Source organism: Aythya ferina, assembly GCF_964211825.1.
Source record: "Aythya ferina genome assembly, chromosome: 1".
In the NCBI taxonomy this organism is placed as follows: Eukaryota; Metazoa; Chordata; class Aves; order Anseriformes; family Anatidae; genus Aythya; species Aythya ferina.
In genome coordinates, this window is record NC_140296.1 from 9577019 (window position 1) to 9602573 (window position 25555).

Sequence of the window (25555 nt, forward strand, 5' to 3'; positions counted from 1 at the left end):
ACTTCGGCCGGCGGGGCGGGCGCTGCGGGGCGAGGCGGGGAGCGGCTCTGGAGCGATGTGGACGGCTCTTGGCACCCTCTCGGAGCCCCCCGGGCCCAGGGCAGCCAGCGGCCGCTTCTGGGCTGCCACCCTGGGAGCAGCGGTGGGGCTCTTCCTCCTCGGGTTCCTCATCGGTACAGTGCGGACTCACCCGCCGCGGGTCGGGAGGCTCTCCCGGCCGGCCCTGGGAGCTTCCAGCCGGGGGAGGCGGCTCGGTGCCGGGCTGAGGAGCGGTCGGGTAGGGGGGAAGGTTTGGGAGGGCTTCCAGAGCCCGGGGGCTCCGTGCCCGAGGTGAATCTGTGGCCGGCCGAGCCACCATCTGCCCAGCAGCAGCGGCTGTCTTCCGTCCAGAGTGCCTTTTTGGCTAGTTATTGTATAATTTCATTTTAAATGTGGTAGTTAGGCAAGAGAAACGGCTTTTGTAGTGTGCTTGGAGTTGGTGGAAGGGCCCTGACTGAGTGGCGCCAGCCTGTTGCCCTCTCTGCTCCCTGCCGTGTCCCCGATGTGCCACCTGTGTAACGGCTGCTGCGTTTGCACTGAACACGTACAGGCCCCGGCTTACAAAGAGGTGTCAAAAACTCTCCCTAGACAGGTGTTTCTCTCATCACTTAAGTCTGATAACACCGCTACAGTAAGGGAATGATTCCAGAAAAAGAGCCAGAGAGTGAAAAAATAGTTACAGGACATCTGTTCCTCACAAAGGGGCTCTGTTTCTGTACGTTTTCATAAAGCTGCTGCCTTTCTGAGGTGACTGGCAGCATGATGTGCTGGTGCTCAAGGAAGATAGATTGGACTCCTCAGCATCTACAGTAAAATGACTGATGAATAGATGCAATACAGTATTTTATTCCCCTCAATATGTGCCCAGGTAATAAGTTGTCTCACTGTGGTGTGGGACTACCACTGACATTACCAGGTTGTGGCTGCTTGACTGTGCTATGATAAAAAACAGCTGTAAAATATGCAGCGAAATACTTGTGGTGATACTGAAGAAAAATTATGTGTGTCATGGGGATATTGTTCTGGTGTTTTTACTGTTGTATTTTGCTGTGTTGTGTAGGCTGGTTTGCAAAACCTGTAGAAGAGAAGACATCTTCGAGTCCTCATGGAGAGGTGAAGGCGGCATTTATGGCTGAAATGAAGGCTGAAAACATCAAGCAGTTTCTTTTGTAAGCAGTGTGTAGGCTTAGCAGTCAAAAGAAAAAAAAAAAAAACAACAAGCAGGAACCAGCCCACGAATATTACCAGACAGAGCATGGTGTATGGGTTTTTGGCCATAGGTTTTATCATGTTTTCCAGTGAGATGAGTGCAGTCCATCTCAGCTCCTTCCAGTCTTACTTGTGTTGAGAACACTTGAGTTGTTGTCAGTAATCTCAGTGCTTAAAGTAATTAAAAATGGCCAAGTTCTTGCTTAGCCTTCGGTGAATGCTTGTACAATGATGTAGAGGTTGACTTCTCTTATGTGTGGCCTGTTTCAGCCTACAGCAGTGTTTACCTTACATTGTTTTTTATGTAAAAATTGTTTATTTAGGATTAGGCTGTATGACTAAACTTAAGTTGGGAGAGATTCAATGGAAGATAGTGGGCCACATCAACTTAGAAGAAAATCATACTAGCATTTGAGCTTGCAGTTCTTCCTACAGATTAGAACTTCATACCTTATTGTTATTCTTCCTTCTGACTTTCTGACCAAATTTATTAGATAATCTACATGGTCAGAATGATGACTGATAATTATTCACTTTCATGAAGAAAGATAGATTTCAATGCTTTCACCCTCTGCACGGTGAATAGCTAGAACAGTCATCGTAGATAGAGGTTAGTCATCTAAGAAGTATATTAAGCTGTTGATAATAAAACAAACACCTTTTAAGATGTAGGGTCTTTTTAAGACCATGTTTTTCCCCAATAATTTATTAATCTCATGTATCATCTAGTAATAAAATTAGGTGATTTTAACGGTACTCTGTTTCTTTTATTACATCTTAAAAGCAAAGCTGCTCATTTGTTGAAATGAATGGTTTTAGGTGTAGACAATAGAACTGGGTGTGCTGTTTATTCTGAACCTGATTAAATAGCAGGAAGTTCTATCTTGCTGCAAAACCAAATTACTAGAAAAAAACATTTTCAGTTTATACGTTGTGGCAATCCCACACATTTCAAGTGCACTTGCCACAAACTTTTGCAAATAAGTTAGCTGGAAAGTACATTCTCTTTACTACATAATAGACACGTACTGGACTATGTAAACATTGAAAACCAAATGCTTAAGATTTTTTTTCAGTTGTCAACCTGTGTTTTGGCTCCTACAAGGCCAACTGTTGCTAAAGAACCCTGTAAAAGGAACTTTCTGCCCTCAAAGCTCCCTGTCTCTATGCTAACAGTGAACATTGTATTGCATTTGCTGACATGAGGCCAATTCTGTGGTGAAATACAGCAGATCCTTTGTCACTACTCAGAACTACTCATGCAGGCAGTCAACAGCTTAGAACAGGAAATGAAGAAAAACACAATAGTCAGTTAAATGGGAATATAATACAGGAGAATGTTATTGCGTAACTCAAATTGTAATAAAAACCTGAGACTAAAATATTCTAAATCTTAAAGAAAACAGCCATTGGCTCTAAACATAACCATGGTGTTGGTTCAGTATGTTATCCAGAAAATGGTGCCTTCACTGTACCAGGGACTTCTCTAGTATAGTGTTGATAAAAGCTGTTGACATTATCAGAGGAATATGGCAGCATTTGGCACAAAAAGCAGAAGTGTATACTTCTTTTGAAGTAAGTGCTTTGTTTGCTGCTTTTAGTAACACTCACTGGAACTCAAGAAGGAAAATTTTTCCCAACCTTATACCTCTTTCTTATCCAAGAACCCGTTTCTTTCATTAACACCAGCTGGTGTGACGTGTGCTTCTGTGGCATGTTGGTGGCATGGTCATATGACTAGATGAGGACATGATTACAAACCTCATTCATCTGGGAGTTCTTTGGCTCAGTTCACCACTAGGCCTGCTCAGTGGTCTGAGCAAATTTTCTCTTTTTCATGCAGTGGGTTGCTCACTACTCATGGTATCTTTCACTGTTATTGAGTCTGTATGTCTCTGAAGTCACAAGGTTCTTAGTTTTTCTGTTCCTTGTTTGTAAGCCACTGTGAACTCTTACTTGCCAACAAGACATGCTCAGAGTGAACTTTCAGATAAATCAGTATTTATGCCAAAATTAATTAAAATAGTGGCATCCAAGGAGAATATCCAGCTAATTAAATGCAGGGATCAGAGTAATTATGCACATTTCTCAATTGGATACCTGGAGGTAATTATACTTGATTCTTTTATCGCTTCACAAGGAAGCTCAGTCTCCTTATGCACAGAAGTGTTTGGCCCAAGGTTGCCCGGAAGACAAGGAATAAACCAAGGACAAGACCCCACAGGTGATGTCATTATGCCTTTCTTGCTAAGCCACACTGCTAGCAAGATGTAAACACCTGCGACAAACTGAAATCCTTTTCCTCAAGTTAAGTGTAAGATAAGCAAATACCTAAATTCAGAAGAGTCTGGGTCCTAATTTAGTTTCAGTATGGTCTTACATGGGAGTTTCTTTCCAGCTAGGCTAAGAAGGGTTTTGATTACGAGCTGCAATTCCCGATCCTGACCAATTGCTTCTTTTTCTCTAGCAATTTTACACAGCTTCCACACCTCGCAGGAACAAAGGCGAATCTGCATCTGGCACAGCAAGTCCAAGCTGAGTGGAAGGCGTTTGGTTTGGATTCTGTTCAGTTGGTTCATTACGATGTCTTGCTCTCTTACCCTGATGAAACTAGGCCAAACTACATCTCAATAATTGATGAGTATGGAAATGAGGTACAGAAAACATCTGTTTTTGCAACCAGGGAAAAAACACCTTCATATACCTGGGAAGACTGGGAGGGAAAGCCATCCTCTGCTCTGTTCATGATGTTGCATCTGATCCAAAGCTCATGGAAATCAGTGGTTACTGTTTATTTATTTTTTTCCCTAAATTTGTATCTTCGTTTCTTCAGCTGTATGCTAAGAATACTAATAATTATCCTACTTCATGCAGCATACTGACATACATGGATGAAAGGAGAATTATTTATTAGAATTACTTTATGTAATTCAATTGTTTTAAAATTGTTCTTTTATTAAGAAAGAGGAAATCAATCATTGTCAGCATTGTTATTTGTATTGATTCATTATACAGTATTGACGATTGTGCTAAATTCACTTTCTTGAAGATCATAGAGTTTATGCCTTGAGACTGACAAATAAAATCAGTTCATGACAGAGCAACTCTAGTGTTCATAGAAGCTCTGGGGATGAACAGAATGCACGATTTTTTTTACTATTATGATCTAACCTTCTGTTACGTGCTATACTGAGACCACTTTAGCGTAACCTGTGTTCATTTAAATGAGATTATCTGCAAAGAGTGGAGATGGGATTTGTGAGATCACACGTTGAACCTGCATATGGAAAGTGATGCCCAGTGCTTGTTAAAGTTTTGGTCACACCTCATTTTGAGTTATGAAACTAGAGTCCTTTAAACTGTAAATGTCTGTGAAATGTGCCTATGTAGACAGTACTTCTTTTTCATGTTGCTTGTTTTACGTTTTTGTTTCTTCTTTCCCAATAGATTTTCAACACGTCATTATCAGAGCCTCCTCCTCCAGGGTATGAGGCTGTTAGAGATGTGGTGCCACCCTACAGTGCATTTTCAGCCCAAGGAATGCCTGAGGTAAAATAAAATAGTAAAAGAAACAGAGATAACAGAAATAGGAAATGGAAATAGACAAAGATGGGATACTGTAACATAGTGTAGCATAGCATTGAATGGAGTAGAGTAATGTGAAATTCCTGGATCTTAGGTTTGTTCAGAACCTGACATACCAACATTGAGAAAGATGAGCTAGCTCTGTTGTCTATGATTTTTTTTTTCTCTAGATGGAGTTAAAATTGGACTGTTCTGCCTCAGCCTGAAAAATGTGGAAAGAAATCTTTAAAGTTGTCAGCTGCTTTAAGCTTTTCCTGATTATTCTGTGAATACACACCATTCTTTTCCATTTTGGTGAACAAATAGGACTCTTATATTTATGTAGCCAAATTAAAAAACTGATTTTCAAAATTCTGCTTTCCAAAGGCTCACACACAGGTATAACTGTGCAAGTTTATGGTGAGCTTGAAAATGGCCTTTGCTAGCACTTCTAGCTGGTGGAAATAGGTGTTACTGTGATCAAAGTTTAACATTAATCCCTTCTATCTTGTACGGATGGTACCAGTTGACGATCTTTCTTTTACATAGCTGGCCTGTGTAACAGGATTTTCTATCCTATGAACATTAGTGGATTCAATTAGTAATTTATAAGAATAGAAATTATTTTTTGTTTGCAGTATCTTTCCTGCCTATACACAGGATAATGTAGGTTGGCAGGGCCCTTTGGAGATTATCTGGTCCAAGCTCTGCTATGAAGTGTGGATGTGACTTTGAAACCTGATAACAATGCCTTTAGTCATCATATAGCCCAGTATTAAATTCTTATACTTTCTGAAGTTTGTTAATAAGCTGTGCAAGTCCAAAAGACAAAAGATAACCTGTATTCATTTGCCTCAGATACTCAAAGGAAGCTGGAGAACCAGGCAGGTAGCCTCTCCCCTTAGGATATGAAAGCTTTGAGCATTTCAAGAATTGCTGTGGGGATTTTGGAATGTAATGTAAGGTAAAATTACTGGATTCTGACTTTGTGTCTTAGTATAATATCCCCAAAGAAAGACAGAATAACTTCACTGCTTTATTTGGTTTCTTCAGAGCTATGGTAATGGATGTGATATGAGAAATAATAAAAACAAGTTTAAAAAGCTGCAGCTTCCTTCTTCAGAAAATGATTTTATTTTAATTAAATGTGAGAACATTGTTTCTGAATGAAACAATACCTAAAAGACAGATTATCTTTTCAAAATACATTGCTTATGTTTCCCTTAATGCGTAGTACTTTGACAAAAGCTCCAGGTACCTAGCTAGTGCAGTTAGCAATAATGTTCTTTGGTGAGCACTTGTCTGCATCTATACTGCAAATAGCATAGGAGGGAGCGTGTATGTAGCTCAGCAGTGGGAATGCTCCATGGGTTATGGGCTCTTCTGAGTTTTCCCATATCCGTTTCTGTACTTCATGTTAAAAGCCATTCTATTAAACAGATCTAAGCTGTGGAGAGAGAGGTTTGCAACTTGCCAAGTGCATTCATCAGTCTCTTGCTTTCTTTGTGCTCACAAATCTTGCAAACAATTTCTGCATAAAGGTCCAAATTCAATGAAGGGAGAAGGCTATACAGTACCTGCATGCCAGGGTAACTGCAGTCTTACAAGCAGGACACCCCCCTGGAAAGTGGGAGAAATGGATCAAAGTTCTTCACACTGAGAGAGACCAGGAGCTCAGCTCTCATGTTTTCTGAGTGAGTGCTCTAATCAGGGAGTTGTGGAAATACCATTGGGCACCATTACAGTTTCCTGCAGTTGCTCTTTAAAAATAAGTGGTAGTGACTGTGTTTTGAAAGTTAAATACTGCCACAGTAGGATAGTAGCTACTTGCCAGTTAGAGTTAGACCCTGCAGAGATGTAGAAATAGCTGCTACTTTCTGGTTCTCGTTAAATGGTAGATGGAATATATCCTGGTCTCCGATACGAATTGTCATAATGCATTTTTGTTCTGTGTGGTGTATTTCAATTAGATCCCAATAAACAGGAAAAAAAATAAGCTTTGAGCAGAAGTTTCTTTTAATAGAATTTTTTAGCAAAAAATATACAAAGTGGTGAAGTCACATTCTTAAACAGCAGTACTAATTTCTGTTTCTTCCTTCCTTGTTAAGTGACTGCAAAAGTACCCCAACTCGGTAATAATGGTCACAGATAAGATGTGTGTTTGAGACCTCTAACTAAGCTGAAAGAGACCAGACAAGGCATTTTATGAGTCCACACTACATACTCATAGCTTGTATTTTTTAATGCTTTTTAAGGGGAGTCTCTACAAACATGAGGGATTTTATGACAGTTCTAGGAAATTAAATTGTTGCAGTGCTCTGTTGAGACATTGATACCATTGGTGTAGTTCTTAGTCCTTTTAATGAAAGTTAAAGATGAAGAATTTTCAGAATGTTAAATTAATTTCATTAAGGATGCCTGATGTGCTGTGTAATCACAGAATTGGAGGGGTTGGAAGGGACCTTGAAAGATCATCGGGTCCAACCCCCCTGCCAAAATGTATCAAAGAATGACAGAATCTCCAAATAAGTACCTTTGAATGTAGTTTCAGAAATCTAGAGATTAAACAATACTGTAGAAGTTCCAGATGATTGACAATCAAAATAAATACACATTACACATAAATAAAGTATTCATGACTGTGTTTCAAACATGTTCTACAATAGTTGATGTGTCATTCTAGTGCATAGGATGCAATTACTATTTACTGTGATGTCTGGATCTAAAATACCTCTGGCTGTCCAAGACTGATTACAGCTTAAATAGACTATGAAGAGAAGTAAGGGCCATACTCTAAGCATTTACACTCAGTTTCTGTTTCAGAAGTCACATCTTGTATTCTCCATAGAGTCTGAGGTCACACAATTTTTGATGTTATGAATCTATTAGGAGTCACTTACCTACCTAATTGTCTTAGGATCAAAGAAAAATTCATACAAGAACCTGTCCTGGAGCCCATTGTTCTCAGCTTATTCTCTTCTAGGTCACACCTTCATGGTATGTTTATTGACATTCTTGTTTCAAATTCTGCCTCTTTCTATCAGGGTGAGTTAGTATATGTGAATTATGGCCGCACAGAGGACTTCTTTAAGCTAGAACGTGAAATGGGAATTAACTGTACAGGAAAGATTGTTATTGCCAGATATGGGAAGATCTTCAGAGGAAATAAGGTAAACTCTAATAAACTCTATATAAGAATATTACTTGTGCTGTCCTTTGGTTGATTTCAAGAGACTGAAACTCTTAACTAAGGTCTTCTGGAGCTTTTAGTGCAACTGAGTTTTTCATAGAGGTGCATTCAAAGTGGATTCTTTAGTAGGAAATATAAAATACTTATTTGATACGTATATAATGCATCTAAAAGATAAATGTAATTAAGTTGGAAAATGTTAAATATTTTAGTATTCAGCTGCATACTATATTTTTTTCCCCAAATGTAACTAAGCTTGGGTGATACACTCTGAACTAAGCTTTTATTTCCTGTAGATTCAGATATGCTTTAAGATCCCCATGTTGTAGTTATTGATAATGGTTTCTGTACACTAGACAAAGGCAGATCTACATGGAGGTTATTTTAAATTCTGTATTTATTAATTCCATATCCCTATCATGTAAACGTTTTAAAATGACATTTTTCTGCAAATTTCCATGGCCTGACAGGAAAGTACATAACCATGTGCATACTTCAGGTGCACACTCAAGTTATTTCCTCAAAAGGGTTGTAAAGAGACAGTCTATTGTAAGCGTGTTTGCCTTTTGTATGAAAATTAGTTTGACCATAACTTGGACAGGGCTATATTTTTAATTTCTTGATTACTTCAGAGTGTCAAACACCAAATCTCTTGGAATCTCATTGGAATGCCAAATCTTAACACTCTTGACTGATCTGCGGCGAGCTTTAAGTGGATAACTCACTGTTTTACATATATGCCATTTTCAGCAGTGAGAAGTGACATTTGACTTTTATTCTGATCAGGTAATAATTTCACTAAATTTTTAAAGGTTACCACTCTTAAAGATACTATCTGAATGGAAGAGACTAAAGAAGGTATCACTGTCTGTGAATCATTTATTAAAATGAAATACAAACACATCAGAGTTACTAGTATCTAGAGGGAGGGGCAGTTGTCCTTTGATTTAGAAGTGAAATGTCCTCATTGACACGAAAGAGTTGATACCTGATATCTATATATGTACAATAATAATACATATCTATATATGTATTTTCCGGAAATTTGATGATATGAGACTATTATGGGACCTTTACTTAGTCCAAGCTGTGTAAAAGGCCTTGAGCTCTAATCACTGTAATTTTTAATACTTTCTTTTGCCCCTTGAACATTTGTGTCAAACTGTCTGGATAGGAACCAGAGATGTGCTTTGCAGGTGAGGAATGCTGAATTGGCAGGTGCCAAGGGAGTTATTCTCTACTCAGACCCTGCTGACTACTGTGCCCCAGGAGTAGATCCCTATCCAGATGGCTGGAACCTTCCGGGTGGTGGAGCCCAGCGTGGAAATGTGTTAAACCTGAATGGTGCAGGGGATCCTCTGACACCAGGCTATCCTGCAAAAGGTGAGATATCTGTATTGTGGTACTTGAAATTCATCTATTGTCTGTACAGTTGCAAAGAAAAAAGCTAGAGTTGGTGATCTTACAGATGGATCTCTGTCTGCCCCCTCAATAAGGGTTCCTGTGAATGCTGTAGGGAATAGGGAGAGGAATGCAGTGCCATAGAGAATATGAGGAAAATCCATTCTTTTCCATACCTGCTAGAGAAATGGCTTCTAAATGTTGATGGTTGTACATACTGTGAAAAGTAATATCCTGGTTTGTAGAAAAAAAAAATCATTTGTAATTTAGCTGTGTCCAAACAAAACCTGGACCTCATTTTGTTCACAAAAACAGCAAAAAGAGAATATTAGGTAGCCTAGTATATAACATTATATTTGCATCTCTCTGGCAAATGCTTTAGTTCCCAGCTCAGTGTTCCAAGCATCAGGATATGGGGTCCCTTTTTGTTCTTGTAGTTTCTGTCTGGCTTTTTCTGAAGTTCCTTCAATGGAGAGAAAAACATCTATCAAAAACCTTTTCAGTGCAAAAAAAAAAAACAAACACAAACCAAGAAATAATTTTAAATTTTCCAGGCAGTTCTGAATGCATAATTGTAGATGTTGTGGGAGATTGGGAGATTTTTTTATTATTATTATTTTGTCTCTGAAAATATGTTGATGAAGCATAAAGAAGGCAGTCACTGAGGAAATGTCAGCCCAACTTCTAGTGAATTGAAATGATTATCCCTGACTCTTATGTTAAGACTGTGCTGTAAATTGTACAGACACCTTCTGGAAGTTGTAAACATGGAAATACCTGTCTTCTGCTTTCAGAATACACTTACCGATTAGACAAAGCCAGTGGTGTAGGTCTCCCAAAAATTCCAGTTCATCCCGTTGGCTATCATGATGCCGAGTCATTACTGCGGTAAGTATTTGGGAGACATGAGGAATTTTAAACAGACTGTTTAGTGAAAGTGTTAAGAGTATTTGAAAAGAAAGGGAAAAGACTTTTTCACTTTGCTTCCGCTGTAGTTGTTGAAATAGTATGTTTGTACTTAGGTTCTGTGTAGGAAGTGGACATTCTGTTACCTATTACTGCATATCAGATACGTGCAAAGGGATTTAGAAAAGGTCCTTTGTAACACATCAAGTATGAACTGCAGTTATAACAATTAGCAATCAAGCATACTGAAGTTATAATATAACTCTCAGTTTGAGTAAAGGCAAGGATTTGTGGAACTGCCATGGTACCTGCCTTGTGAAAAAGACCAAAAATAAAATCATTCATTTATCCAGGTAAATTCATACCATGTATCTTTGAGGGGACATTATCTGCACTCTGGTTTTAGTTCTATGAAGCTTTCTTTCATCTTTTGTATTATGTTGCATAAGTATGAAATGATGCTAGCAAACCAATATAACGATACTGGAAAAAAGGCAGTGTCACAGGAGATTTAGCAGACATGTATGTTTCACTACTTTATATACTAAGTATGCAAGTGACATGAAGACAGGCTCCCATCTTTCCAGAGGATGGTATTAAAATTCATAATTATCTAAACAAACTAAATAAGTTGAAAAAAAAACAAGATGCAGTTGAGTTAGCAGGTGCAGCATTGTCCTTGTATATTCACCTTAGAACAAGAAAAGATGACTTTAACTCATATTTCTTCAATTTTAGACATCTTAAAATCACATCAACTCTGTCTATGGCAACATACTAAAAAATGTCCAGAGGCAGGCACTGAAAGACAACTGTTTGTCCTGTTAAACTGTTAGAATGGCCCAAATAACTCACTCCTGAATAAGCTGTAAATGCAGTTCAAGACAGTAGAAAGATCCATGGGCCATTTCAAGAGGCGGTTTGCTTGCAAAACCCTTGCAAATGAAGACTGCTTTCCAGGATAGCTGTAGACCATTCCAAGCTGACCTCAGTGTGCAGGGGAATTCCTCTATGTTAATTTACTAATATTAATGTAGCTAAAAATACAGATTAATCCCTGTGAAAGCTTATAGTACAAAATATTTAAGACAGTGACCCATTACTCTGGTCTACATTTGTATGGGACTTAAAAAAAAATAACAAGATGGGTTCCTGGTTCCTCATTTGTCTTTGGTGTTCTTGTAAGATGACTATAACTAATAATGGTAATACTTTTTTTTTTTTTTTTTTTCGTAATAGTAATATGGGAGGATCTGCACCACCACATAGTAGCTGGAAAGGAAATTTGAATGTGTCTTACAACGTTGGTCCTGGTTTCACATCAAATTATTCTACAAGGTCAGTTTTGTTTCATAAGGAACTTGTTTGAGATCAGAGAAATACAGGTAGAGAATCTGATGAAAAGTAGAATAGTTGGGGCTATTTGCATCATTCCTTTGATTCTGACCATTTTCTGGGACAAAATGCTCTCACTGCAAAGCTGCAGTAGGTTTTCATCTCATTGGGTGGATATGACCGAATTGCTTTAGTTTCAAGCTAATCTTGAGCCAGGTTCACTTGGAAAACATCTAGCTTTTCAAACAAAATATTTACAGACTCACAGAATTTCTAGGTTGGAAGAGACCTCAAGATCATCGAGTCCAACCACTGACCTAATGCTAGCAGTCCCCACTAAACCATATCCCTAAGCTCTACATCTAAACGTCTTTTGAAGACTTCCAGGGATGGTGACTCCACCACTTCCCTGGGCAGCCTGTTCCAATGCCTCACAACCCTTTCAGTGAAGAAGTTCTTCCTAACATCTAACCTAAAACTCCCCTGGCTCAACTTAAGCCCATTCCCCCTCGTCCTGTCACCAGGCACGTGGGAGAACAGACCAACCCCCACCTCGCTACAGCCTCCCTTGAGGTACCTATAGAGAGCGATAAGGTCGCCCCTGAGCCTCCTCTTCTCCAGGCTGAACAAGCCCAGCTCCCTCAGCTGCTCCTCGTAGGACTTGTTCTCCAGGCCCCTCACCAGCTTTGTCGCCCTTCTCTGCACCCGCTCAAGCACCTCCATGTCCTTCTTGTAGCGAGGGGCCCAAAACTGAACACAGTACTCGAGGTGCGGCCTCACCAGAGCTGAGTACAGGGGGACGATCACCTCCCTAGCCCTGCTGCATTTAATCAGAATGGTTAATTTTTAGAGAACTGAATTTGTCTTCTAAATTCATGTGGGTCCAGCTTTTGATTTTACCAGTTGCTGTATGTAAAACATTATAAACTACACGTTAAGTTTTCCAGAAAGAGATGCTTTAAGTGCAACCTCATTTTTATTGGTTTAGTTTTGTATTTAAACTGATTTAGTAATTACAGTTTAGGATTAAGTCCAGGTATTTCACTATTGGCTGCACTTCTTGTTTATTTCAATGTGAAACATTTGACCTTTTCTCTCTGTCTTAGTCAAACCATGTGAAAAATTCTTCCTGAAAAAATAAAATTAAAAAAGGCAACCCTTGAGGATGAGTTGTTGCACCTTCAACTGTGTCGCGGATAAACAAAGTCTCTGACACAGCTCAGGCTGTCTGATTCTTGTGGTGTCTGAGGTGGCACATCAGTATGATCACACTGACTGTGTTGGAGTTGGTTCTGATTTATACCAACCTCTAGATTAGATTGAACTATTTACCTTTTTAATATTAGATGGTTTTCGTTTTTCTTTCACTCTAATTTAAGAACTAGCTCCTAGCCAAAAAAAAAAAAAAATTGGACCTCTTGAAATCATTATCCATATAAATCCTACTGACATCACACCAAACACTGTTTGTTCTCAATAGCACAAGTATAAATCTGGGAAAAAAAATTACACTGAAATATTTTCAAATTTACTTTGGTTTAACAGTGGGTAAATTTAGCCGAAATCCTTTCATTACACTTTATATTTTACAATTTTTAAAGGTGTTGATGTTTTAATATCTAATCTGATGGATATATTCTGTTTGGATTTTCTTCCCAATGCACTAGAAAGGTGAAAATGCACGTTCATAGCAACAACAAAGTAACAAGGATTTACAATGTGATTGGTACCATCAGAGGCACAGTGGAACCAGGTAAAATAGTTTGTCTTCAGTGTAATGTGAGTGTGCAATGACTTCTACACACACTTCAGAGTTAGGGGAAATGAGGAAGATAATTTTCTCTGAAATACTGGACCATGTGATCCTTTGTGTTGAAATATTTACTGCAGCAGATTTCATATGTCTCAGAGTATGTCAGCACTTTCACTATACATGCTGATTTTTCAAGGTGGAGTCATACTCTAGACAGAAATATTTTGCTTCAGGCAGGTAATTTTGCAACTGAAAGAATACCCTTAAGTGGATATTTTTCCCTACTAATGGAGGAACAGTATTATCAATCACAAGAGTTCAAAACCAAATGGAAATGGGGTATAACAGTACAAGTCCTGAAAGAATTTGCATTCCATCTGAACACATCATTTCCACCACTATTAATTTATTGCCTGTCTTACAGTCTCCTGTAGTCAGTGTGATCTTTACACTATAAAAAACCAGATATATAGACATCCCTAGAATGATAACAGCATTTCATCTGTAACTGCAGCACTTCTCTGTTGCCTAAAACAAAACTGTTAACCGTATTGTAGTATCACGTAGATCTAGTCTGATTTGGATCATATTAATCACATTTTCATCATGATTGTAGGCATTCCTTTTTATGATTGGTAATACATATACCCATTGAAATACACGTTTTAATGCTGTGAGTTGTCATGCTGTACAAAAATAATTAGCTGGTCAACTTCACCATGAAACACAGTATTGTAAAATGTGAAAAAATGGTTCTGTCTTCAGAGGAAAGCCACAGTATTTCTAATAATACAAGTAGCATTATGGAATTTAGGAGATTTTATGTATATGGGGTTGAATTACTGTGCTTGACAAGTTTTTTAACACTTGCTGAAAATGCAGAAAAATGTCTTTGGAGATTTAAAATGTCTTTTGCGTTTCCATTAAATGTATGATAAACTAGTAAGCTTTGTTACCTGATGCTTACACATTTATATGGAAAACTAAAAATTACTTCCAACTAACAACACTATGGGGGAAAAAAAAAAAAGTTTTTTCTAAGTAAACTTCCCTATTTCTCTAGACAGATATGTTATCCTGGGAGGCCACCGTGACTCGTGGGTGTTTGGTGGTATTGATCCTCAGAGTGGAGCAGCTGTGGTTCATGAGATTGTGAGGAGCTTTGGAAAACTGAAAAAGGAAGGTAATTGTAATGAAAGACTGAAGTACTCTAAAACCACCACTGTCAACAGTGCACATTGATATGGCTGGGATTGAAGCATGTGCTTAAAAGTAAACGTGTATCTCTCTGATCTCTCAGATAAGCACACTGCTCTGCAGCTGTTAACTAGTTTCAGTTACAACCCATCAGTATTTCTGAATTATTTCTACTCAAGAGAAAATAGATCTGAAAGAAAACAAAACACAAAGTAGAAGATGTGAGGATAAAATAAATGAGACAGTTGGATACAATTGATTGCTGTGTATTTGATGCTGATCATACCAGATGTTTCAGTGGTCCTACTAAACTGATAACCATGGTGATCTTATCAACAACACTTCAGCAGGGCAGCATTGGGAGTCTTCTCATCACTTGACTCTAGTTTGGAGACAGACTCAAGAATGAATAAAGTCTGTGCAATGCAAAGAATGAGGTGTGCAAGCATAGTATAGGAGGTAATGGTTAAAAATACCTCATGCCTAGTTCATTACAATAGGAAAAAAATGTCAACTACCAAATTTCTGTTGTTGTCAGAGCAAATGCTGTTACTGTCCCTGACATCCCATGGAAATAAGATTTGACATAACTCAAATACTGTGCTATAGGAGCTTTCTTTGCCTACCCACTGCACTTAAAACCTATTAGCATTCAGTTTCCTTGCCATTCCATGGAAGTTATTCAATATAAGGGGAAACTCTCCTTAGAATACAAGTGGAAAATAAAATAAAAAAAAATAATAAAGTTGAAAGGGAGCAAAGTTTGAAAGGTTCCAGTAACCTCAAACTTTGGGCGAAGACAAAGGCAAGGCAATATAGAGCCATTTAGAGGCAATATAGAGACGTTTGGTCTGGGTTTAAATGCAGAACTTCAAGAGAAAGATCCTTGCTTTAAAGGTTACAAGGAATTTTGTAGGTATTGAAATCTGGTATTTGGGAAACAGGTCAAAGAAATTCAGTAATGGATATGAAAATTTGCCAAACACACTTTTCTGACGAAGCAGACATCATTTAAAAATATGCACTAAGTTGAATTGAGCAAAAAGAAAAGGTTTCTTTCAAGGATTTACGCACATGCACATTCTTTTTTCTTGTTCAGAGTTAAATTTTAGAAGTTTCTGTTGAGAGAAGAGCATGTAAACATTTTTATCATATTGAACCAATAGATTGCTAAAAAAATTAGCAAGGCATTATTAGATTAGTAAGGAAGTTGTTTTTAAAGTTCCTTAAACATACATCTTTTTCCACAAATCACTATTAAAGATCACACACACCCTCCAAGTGACACAAGCTATCTTTATTTCTGTAACACACTTTTCATGGTCTTTTATTGCAGGATGGAGGCCAAGGAGAACAGTGATATTTGCAAGCTGGGATGCAGAGGAATTTGGCTTGTTAGGATCGACAGAATGGGCTGAGGTAAACTGACAGTGTTAAAAGAGAAATTTTCACAGTGGCAGATCTTTGAGAAATATGTGCCAGAAAGCAGCACTCCTTCTTTCCCTTGCTCTCTCTCTCTTTGTTGCACTTAGGAACTACCAAGGCTCATTTCAGTAGGTTATATGATGTTTTTCCCAGAAACAGCTGTTTGTTCTGGGGGTGGGAAAATCATTCTGGGAGAAAAAGTTGATCAACTTTTTCTTTCTCTATTCCTCCTCACAGGAAAATGCCAAACTATTGCAAGCACGAGGAGTAGCTTACATCAATGCAGATTCCTCTATTGAAGGTATATGGTTTCAATTTGCCTTTAGTAGTGGTGGTATATACAGGTGACCAGGAGGCAGTTTAACTTGAAGATCTATGAAAGCTCCAAAATGATAATGTTGTTGCCTTAGTCCAGGAGTAGATAAGGAAGAAAACTGTCCCAGAATCATAAAGTATCCTTCAGGTATTCCTGTTGCTTCAGGAAAGATGTTCTTTGCAGCAGCTGAACTATTTGGGAAATCATGGGGAGGGACAAGTGTTGTGCCTCTGTCAGCAGTTTTATAGCAACTCTCGAATCTGCATCCACTCTCATAATGTATGTAATCAACATAGGGACATAGGAAGAGCTCTGAGAGTTGCTTCAAAAGGTGGGCTGTAATTCATCCTAATACAAATGCATTAATTAGATCACAGGAGGAGACCCCTTCTGCAGGGAGAGTCAGCTTGTTCCTTGTAGTGTGTGTAACTCTCTAGTCCCTTTCTTATTAACAAATAATGGCACAAAGCTTTGGCTGAGAAGACAGTACTTGTTTGTACAAATAATTTTTCCTGTTTTTCAGGAAACTACACACTAAGAGTGGATTGCACGCCACTGATGTACAGACTAGTGTACAGTGTGACCAAAGAGGTAATATTGCTTGAAATTTTTAGCCAGAATATTTAGTACTCACTCACTGGCTGGGGCTCTGTGCATAAAATATGATGTCAGACATTGCTTTCTTTTCTAACTGCAGTCACCCTTTTTAAGTCAACAGCTTTTTTCCCAGAAGTGGCAAAGGGATTTCAAATGTATACCTTTAAATTATTGGCTATTCATGATTTTTTCTCTCTTCCTGTGAAAGTTCTCCTTCTGAGAACAGACTATTAAATTCCATGAGCCAGAGAACAAGAACAAGCACAAATGTAGCTGCCCAGTCCAACAGCTCAGGTGCCCGTGGTAGTGGAAGAGTCTGTCTGTCTCCCTTTAGGCAGGGGAAGACGTTAGGGTTGCTGAAGTGTTGTTTTTAACATGATGTGGCAGGTTGGGTCCCTGTGCTCATTTTCCATGGATCCTGTTAGGTACTCAATGGCTCTGCCCATTATGCTCTCACACGTATTTATGTGGCACATAAAATTAAAAGGTAGGGACCTTTCTCAGGAAATAGCATCTCCATCTTAAATGTAAGATGTTCCTTGCTCTGAGAGTGGGTCTTAGAGGCTGATAATAAGGGCTTTTTGTTTCTTTTCTGTTCATCTGCATCAAAGCGTGAACATTTATTTCATCTTCTGTGTGTTTTATATATATGCATGTAATACACATTTAACCGTTCCATGTATTCTGTGAATTTACTGTATCTGTCTTCATCTGCTATGTCTGCTTCACCCATCTGTCTTTTCCAAGGTCAATACTTTGTTATCTCTTGGAAGCTGACTTTAGTCTGCAATGAAAGTAAGGGAAGGGTAGTAACTCAGTATAATAATTTTCTGGCAATTGCAAGGCAACAAATAAAATTTAACTCTGTTAAAATTAGATGCCCATTTACAGATATTTCTGTCTGGAACTGCAGAAGAGCTGATCACCTGCAGTTCCCATGGTAACTTGTGCTAAATGCGAGTGTTCAGAACTGTCAGAAAATCAGGTCATTAGAGTCTCAGTTTGGACACCAAGAGCTATCATTAAAATGTTGACCTAAATACCAGTAAACATGGTTGCATAACCTTCCCCGAGCTGGGAAACAGCAACAAAGGCTGATGAATGCCTGTTACTACACTCGCTTGGTAGCTGATTTTTGAAGGGAATGCTAATCAGGAAGGAGGTGCTGTGTAACCCCATCCAAAATGAATCTGTAGCAAAAAGCATTGGCGCTGTTCTGTAAACAGTCAGCTCTGTGACCAGATAGCCAAAGATGCTTTATTTTGACTGTTATTTTGAGAAATTCATAGAAACACATAAAAAATAAATATAGTTATTGATAATTCTTAATAAAGACAATTAAAAGTGTAAATATTGATTTGAAATGTTTTGCTTTCCTTCTGTTTTTTTTTTCCATCTAAAAAGTTGCCTATTTTTAGCAAATAAATGTTCCTTTGAAAAAGGCTTTGTATAAAAGGTTAAAGTGAAAATGCAGAAGGGCTGAGGGGCTTAAGAGTGTTATTTATTCATTTTCCTAGGCCATAGCCAAGTGATGGCAGGTTGTAGTTTTGTTGATTGGTAATATTTGAAATTGTACCCTTTGTCTTCTTTTACAATACATATTTTCTAGATACCAAGTCCTGATGAGGGGTTTGAAGGAAAATCTCTCTATGAGAGCTGGTATAAAAAAAATCCATCAAGAGAATATAAAGAGGTTCCCAGGTCAGTGACAAAAGAAAATCAAAACTTTGCTAGAATTTATTGTAGAGTGTGGGTTTTAAAAGAATATATACACTTGAACAACGGAGCACTTGAAAGAAAGAGTGTTAATTTCAGCTGGTATAGATTTCAGAATTTTGTTGATTGTGGCTCATACAGTGTTGTACAACATTTTTGAGAGCTTGCAGTTGTAGAATGAACAAGAGTCTTTGTGTATGAAAAATACAATTTTGTTGTATTTTATAGAGATTTAGACAATAAGGGTAATATATACAGGCCAGTGGCAGAAGCACAAGATGGTAACACGGACCTACCCTTGCACTTGCTTCTGGTCTCCTGGAAGGCCTCTGAGGTTGAGTGGCTGAGGAAAATACCAGGCAGGTTCTTACAACACTCTCCTTCAAAATTAGCAGGGTTCCTTTAATGAATCTTGTATATGGAGTTGTGCTGGTACTGTTCTGTTTTCTCTGAGCTTAGAGCCTGGGATATTGGAAGTTTAACAGGAGTTCATTGGGTCGTTCTTCTCAATGATTAAAGACAGTGAGTTAAATTCTTCCCCTGAGTGTTTGATTTCTCTACAGTGACTCTGCCCCTCTGGGAATTACAGTTGTTGGTAGGAGGTACATGCAGTGCAGGAGTCCAGGCAATTCATAGCGTATTGACAGAAAGAGCGTGCTAGAGAAAGACTGTGTAGTGACTGTACTGGAGAATAAATAGCTATCAGTACTTGGAAACAAACTAAAAAATATATTTTGGGTATTGTCACTCAAGGCGTTTTCCTTTTTCTTGTTAAAAGAATAAATAAGTTGGGTTCTGGCAATGACTTTGAAGTCTTTTTTCAACGTCTTGGCATCGCTTCAGGCAGAGCACGTTACAGTAAAAACTGGGTAAGTCTGTGTCTTTGTAATTACATCTCCCATGTAACTGCCTGAGTAATATCAACTGTGTAATTGAGCCATTCAGTCTGTCAGCTTTTTGGAGTCAGCTTAGTGTGTCAGAGTGTTCATTACTAGAACTCTGCTACTACAACACAAATATTTAGTAAATAGGAATGGTCAGCTTGGTGTCAATCAGACAAGAGAAGAAGGAGACCTTTGTTCAGAATAACTGGATGTGCTCAAAATTACTTATGGCTGATGAAGGCTTGAGTGGCTTCTGATGACTTTTGAATGAATTGGGATGGCATGTGAAGCTTTAAATTCAAAAATGGCTCATGTTTCACAAAGAAGATAAGTTTGACTCTGGAGCATGCTGTAAAATGAGACCAATTGAGAAACGTTCAAGGAACTAACTATTAAATATGATCTTTTCTCTGAACAGACATAACCAAAGACATAAACAAAAATGGCAGTTGAGATCCAAGCAATGAGAGGAAGGGCAACATTATCTTAATTTAGCCTACTAGCAGTTATATGTCCATTCTTAGCTACCTTCTTTAGGATCTATACCCGGTCAGTGGAGAGCAGTGTCTGAGTGACCATCTCATCATAGGTTAATGTCTAGGAGAGCCACCACTAAACAGTTCTTCTCATTTGATTGTATGTAGTGGCTACAGAGGATTCATGTGACCTAAACATTTCACTTTACAATGCTTTGAATCCCACAGCAAAGGTTTTCAAGCATACCTGCAGTATCCACAACTGACAGGAATTAATGGTTTTGTTTGGTTTTGTTTGTTTCAGAATGTAGAAAAGTATAGCAGCTATCCAGTTTACCACAGTGTCTATGAGACCTATGAAATTGTGGAGAGATTTTATGATCCCACTTTCAAGAATCATCTGACAGTAGCTCAGGTACGGGGAGGGCTGGTGTTTGAGTTGGCCAACTCTGTTGTGCTTCCTTTTGACTGCAGAGATTATGCATCAGCTGTGAGCAACTATGCTCATATCATCTATAATATGTCAAGAAATCATGAAGAGCAACTGGCAACATACAACGTATCCTTTGGTACGTACAGTCATTATCACATTCCTCTGTTAGTGTTTTATCTCATTGTATAAGCCTTGTTCAGGCCTTGGTATTTGCTTTGTGCTGTACAAGCAATAGATAATACAAGAGCCACCCCTTCAAACAATTTGAAATGTGACTGTTTCCTTCACTAGTGTGCCCTTGCAGAAGCTATGCTGCTGCCATGGAGAGCTAACAGTTCCCATCACGTGATGGTCAACTCTGAGATCAGACTAGGTTGCTCAGAGGTTTGTCCTGTCTGGTTTTGAAGACCTCCAAGGACAGCGACTGCTGCTAATGACATATGTGCCTATGCACACTCGCTTTCTTTCTCTCACTGCCTCCTTCCCTCATTCTCACTAAAAACTCCTTTTATGTGGCAGGACATAATGGAAATGCATAGGTTGTTGGGCTCTATAAAACTGTGCGCCTACCTGAACAGTCTGGTTCTGGCAATCCATGCTCTTGACATTTTTCAATTATGAAATAATAAACTGTTCACAAAAATACTGATTTCTATTGTTTCCAATGAAAGTTTTCACACAGATTTACATAGTTTTTAATGTAGGAATGTGGAGTTACTTGATTTTTGTTCATCGAGAATGATCAGATCATGGTCACAATGAAAGATAAGCAGTTTTATTTTGAAGAATTTGATTTGTTAAATGGTTTCTTCCGAATTTAAAGTTAAATGCTTCCTTTTTTTCTCCCACCAGATGCTCTGTTTTCAGCTGTGAAGAATTTTACAGAAGTGGCTGCTAACTTTCATGATAGACTGCAGCACATAGACACCAATAAGTAAGTTTTTTCTTCCAGTCAAATCTATGGGCTCAGAGGGCATTGTCTTTTCTTGCATTTAGTCCCCTGAATAACCTTGAAGTCCTTATGGATTCTTCTTTTTAAGGATCTCGTTACTCTAGGAAACAAACTATAGAACTGCTGAACTAGTGAACATCAGAGATGCTGCAGAGCCTGGGAATCTAGCCATTTAGCTTTGAAAAGTGTCCAAGCTAATGAGTGTCAATTCTGCTCAGGAACAGCACCAGAATGACACATGGACGTGACAAGACTGTTGGTTAGCATGAGCAGAGCCAGCCCATGTGTGTCACTTCCTCCAGATACAGACACATCCTAGGATTGTATCACTGGATTATCATTAAAGAACTAATGATAACTTGTAGTCTTCATTTGCCACTCTAGTTTTCAAGTTACTGATACTACTTAATGAAGAAAACAAACAAAACAACACATCTGTACCATGCTTGCAGTCATGGCAAGCTTTTTGACAGGCTTTCCAAAAATTCTGTATAGCACCTATGCCACAATTTGCACTTGAATTAATTCGTTCTTTGTAGGCCATGCCCAGAATTAGAAACTATGCTTCCTTTTATATATACATACGTGTATGTTGCATTTATTGGGAAGAATCTAATTTAGCTGTATGCTGGCCCTTATGGAAGACTAAGTGAGAATAAAAGACATCCTTTAATGGCAGCAACTTTCAAGATAAATAATTATCTCATAAGTAAAATATTACATTTATGGCATATGATACATATGATATTTGTATGAAATTTGTATTTCTAGAGCATTTACACTGCATCATGTTACTAGAAAAACACTAATTTGTATGAGCAGAAAAATTATCTTTTAAGTAGTTAGAACACTAACTGTGTTTTCTGTTTTATTTTCCATTTACAAATCATAACTTCTGTCCCCACATCAGATCTATTCTGTTTTATTGTGATTTTGTAACTTCTGTCAGTTATCACAGCTTACATACTTGATTTACCATGTAAATTTCAATTCATTTGTTTTTCTAAATCACAAAAGTGTATCAATAAATACAGCAGAAGTTTCAAAATACGTATAAGAAAATAATTTCCTGTTAACCTTTGTGATCCAGTGTGGAAACATGTCCTGCAGAATTCTGCAGCACATTAGCGGTTGATAAAGTTCAGTTCAAAATAATTTCATTGATGGAAGTCCTAAAGCTAAGCATTAATTCAGCCAACCTGAATCAGTTTCCATTTACACCCATGTAAACTTGAAACAATTTCATTGACAGTAGTAAAATTATTCCAGACTTACAGTGATATAAATTTTACCACTTTTTCTTGGTAAGTGCTTTTGAAGTTCTACAGTAAGTTACTTTAGATGTAAACTATCAAACCCACATATAGTCAGTATATTCTTCTTCACATTTCTTGTATTTGTTAAGCATCAGTAGTATGCCCAGAGCTATTCAAAGCACACAGAAACAGATGGTCTCTGCTGAAGGGAATTTACAATCTGCTATCAGACAAATACAGTTCTTGGATGACTCAAAAGATGATTCTAACATTACAAGTTTCCTGTTCCTCAGATGTTGTAGTTTTACATATAGAAATAAATGTGATTTAATTGAAGTAATTTGCTGCTCACTGGCTTTGAAGAAAATGGAGTTTTGTACAAAAGAAGAAAATGGTTTGTCCTAGCATCCTAATGAAAAGGAGGTACAAGAATAAAATGCAGCATGAGAGAAAATACCTGAAAGGCTTTCTTCTTTTACAGTATCTCTTGGCCTTTAAGAAAAGCTTTAAGGTTTATAACTTTCAGGTTATAGGCCAGGCTGTCTCACAGTATAGAGCAGCATAATTCTCTTGTGCAGGTTAGCTGTCATGCTCTGTCTTCTGTCTTCTATGCTTGAAATTCATCCTTGTGGATGTACTGTCCTTCATGAATGCACAGCTGTATCCATTGTGGCACTGAAGGACAGTGGGCCAAACACTCTGTAGCTAACATGTTCTCTTGTTTTGCTTTTAGCCTACTTGCTGTCAGATCATTAAATGATCAGCTCATGTTTCTAGAAAGGGCTTTCATTGATCCACTTGGATTACCGGGAAGGCCATTTTATAGGTAAGAAAGGCTTATTTTTTACATTCTGACTGGAGTACTGTATGAGAATTCCTTTATGATTTATAGGCCTCTAGATGGAATTGTAATGGTTTTATTCAATGTAGTAAAATTAGATTAAATAGGACAAATAAGATTGAAAAGCATAAACAACATCAAGGAAAACTTCAGTGAGATACTCTGTACGGAGTAGGAGTCCCATTTTAAGCCTATTCAGATCAGTAAACCCATTTCCATTGATTTCAGTGGGCTTCTAAACAGATCAAAAAGTTTGTCCGCTGTCTCAGTTCAAGTCATTTCACTGATAAAGGAGGTTTGGTTTCAAAGTGAAATAGGGTATACTTAAAACATCTCGAATTTGACCTGCCATAGCAGAACAGCCATGCTAGAAAATACACTGTATAGGGCAGTACTCCAACAGCAGTGAAGTGAATTCACTAGTTCTCTCTTCCAGTTCAAGAGATAAATCTTGTTTGAGAGGCAGAATAGTTGAGTCAAGCCTAGCTTTTTGGTCATTCCTACCACTCTGTATTCAGATCGGTCATCTTTCCAATAAAAAGTTCCACTAAAAATTAAGTGTAGAAAGAGAATGTAAGATCTACAGTCCTTATATCTCACATGACTTCTGGTTAAAAATCTATTGAGAGCAGTCCAAAGCCATAAAGCATGCTTGTATCTGTCAAAGACTGTGTACATCTATGAGAAAAGGTGCTGGCTTGCTTTTTTTTTTTTTTTTAATCTTTCCCTTTCATCTAAAAAAAGGGAAAGAGTGCTTTATTCAACTCTATCTCAAGTCTTAGCTACAAAGTTCTTGTATTCAAATGGAATAATGTAGTTCATTTTATTTTCTTGCTTAACAGACTATAGGCAGTATTGCTATTATATATATATATATATGTAACTATTTATTTACCCCTTCATTATCAAGAATTTTAGATTTGTATAGAAAATAATATTTCATTTTCCTAATGCACAATATTATTGTGTTCTGTTGTTTTTTTCCCCCTCAACTTCCCTACAGACATGTTATCTTCGCTCCAAGCAGCCATAACAAGTATGCAGGAGAATCATTCCCAGGGATCTATGATGCCATGTTTGACATTAAAAATAAACCCGATCAACATGAAGCCTGGGAAGAAGTTAAGAGGCAAATTTCCATTGCTGCCTTCACTGTACAGGCAGCAGCAGGAACACTGAAGGAAGTAGCTTAAATATCAACAACATAATCATCAATGAAGACTACAGATAACAGCTTGCAGAAGCCTCAAAACAAGAAATTGTAAAACACCAAGAGGATTATTAGAAAGAACACAAAACTCAGTCTTGTTCTTTGCAAATAATATAACCAAGTGCAATGCATTTAGCAGTGTTAAGGTAAAGTAATCCATTCTGAGAGCTCAGGCTTTAGATAATTAATGAAGTGAGAGTCTATATTTAAAAAAAATCAAGATTTTTCTGTTTCCTATTTCAAAAAGTGCTAACCACCGGATTTATTTTCAGAGCTGTGAATTTTGCTTGCCTTATTAATTTCTATAGTAATCCTCATAGTGCATTAGGAAAACAGAAGACATTTAATGTTTTTATCAGTTTCTATCTTTGTTGTTGATGTTCTATTTTTTACCTTAGAATTGCATAATATATACAAGATAACATTTTCAGCTCTCCTTTTAGATGAAGATTCACATATGAAGATGGGAAAACATGCTGCGTGAGGAATGTATCATGATCTTAACAAGTTTGGGGCTGCCAGCCCAAAATTCTCATCCATGATGTTCTTCTCTTTACATGCAGTCTTTCAGCTGTTTGCAAATAGAGTTGAGCAAGAAGCCTTTAGTCACCAGCGTAAAAACAAGGCAAAGCATCTTGTCAGACTATTATGATCTCACAAAACATGTCTTTCAAGATGAAGACATATTTTTATTCCCTTATCCCAAATGTACTTGTGCTAATTCTTGCCATAACAAGGCATTTTTCATATGAAAACAATTAGCAAGGAAAATTCATCATGTCCTTAATTTGAGAGGATACCAAATTATTAACATCTTCATGGAATCTGTATTTCTGGTTTTGGCATGCAGCTTAC

General features: G+C 37.9%; 2 protein-coding genes across 6 annotated transcripts in view; both read left to right on the top strand.

Annotated features, from left to right (window-relative positions):
- The first annotated feature begins 41 nt into the window (after nucleotides 1-41).
- On the top strand, nucleotides 42-25237 carry LOC311443368 (glutamate carboxypeptidase 2-like). Of its 5 annotated transcripts, none has more exons than XM_084533445.1 (19): nucleotides 42-173; nucleotides 1100-1208; nucleotides 3716-3902; nucleotides 4696-4797; nucleotides 7857-7982; nucleotides 9199-9385; nucleotides 10198-10291; nucleotides 11549-11647; nucleotides 13312-13397; nucleotides 14461-14580; nucleotides 15931-16013; nucleotides 16257-16320; nucleotides 16859-16926; nucleotides 18542-18633; nucleotides 19427-19517; nucleotides 20313-20577; nucleotides 21294-21375; nucleotides 23383-23475; nucleotides 24494-25237. In XM_084533445.1, the coding sequence occupies exons 1-19, from the start codon at nucleotides 56-58 to the stop codon at nucleotides 24681-24683; spliced, it is 2256 nt and encodes a 751-aa protein (XP_084389571.1). In that variant the 5' UTR covers nucleotides 42-55; the 3' UTR covers nucleotides 24684-25237. The 5 variants fall into 5 exon arrangements, with proteins under 5 accessions (XP_084389571.1, XP_084389572.1, XP_084389574.1 ...); XM_084533446.1 differs by having other exon boundaries at nucleotides 45-142; XM_084533447.1 differs by lacking the exons at nucleotides 42-173; nucleotides 1100-1208; nucleotides 3716-3902; nucleotides 4696-4797 and adding exons at nucleotides 5066-5776; nucleotides 6354-6506.
- The window catches only part of LOC311443356 (N-acetylated-alpha-linked acidic dipeptidase 2-like), a 43143-nt gene continuing 42302 nt past the window's right edge, over nucleotides 24715-25555 (top strand). Inside the window, exon 1 of the mRNA XM_084533434.1 lies at nucleotides 24715-24846. The gene's annotated coding sequence lies outside the window, so the exon portion shown is untranslated. The remainder of the gene's footprint in view (nucleotides 24847-25555) is intronic.

Excerpts from the sequence above, each read along its gene's own strand:
- LOC311443368 (XM_084533445.1), top strand. The coding sequence starts at position 56 with ATGTGGACGGCTCTTGGCACCCTCTCGGAGCCCCCCGGGCCCAGGGCA. Across the intron at positions 4,798-7,856 it reads CAGCCCAAGGAATGCCTGAG|GGTGAGTTAGTATATGTGAA; the intron begins GTAAAATAAAAT and ends TCTTTCTATCAG. Across the intron at positions 16,927-18,541 it reads TGTACAGTGTGACCAAAGAG|ATACCAAGTCCTGATGAGGG; the intron begins GTAATATTGCTT and ends CATATTTTCTAG.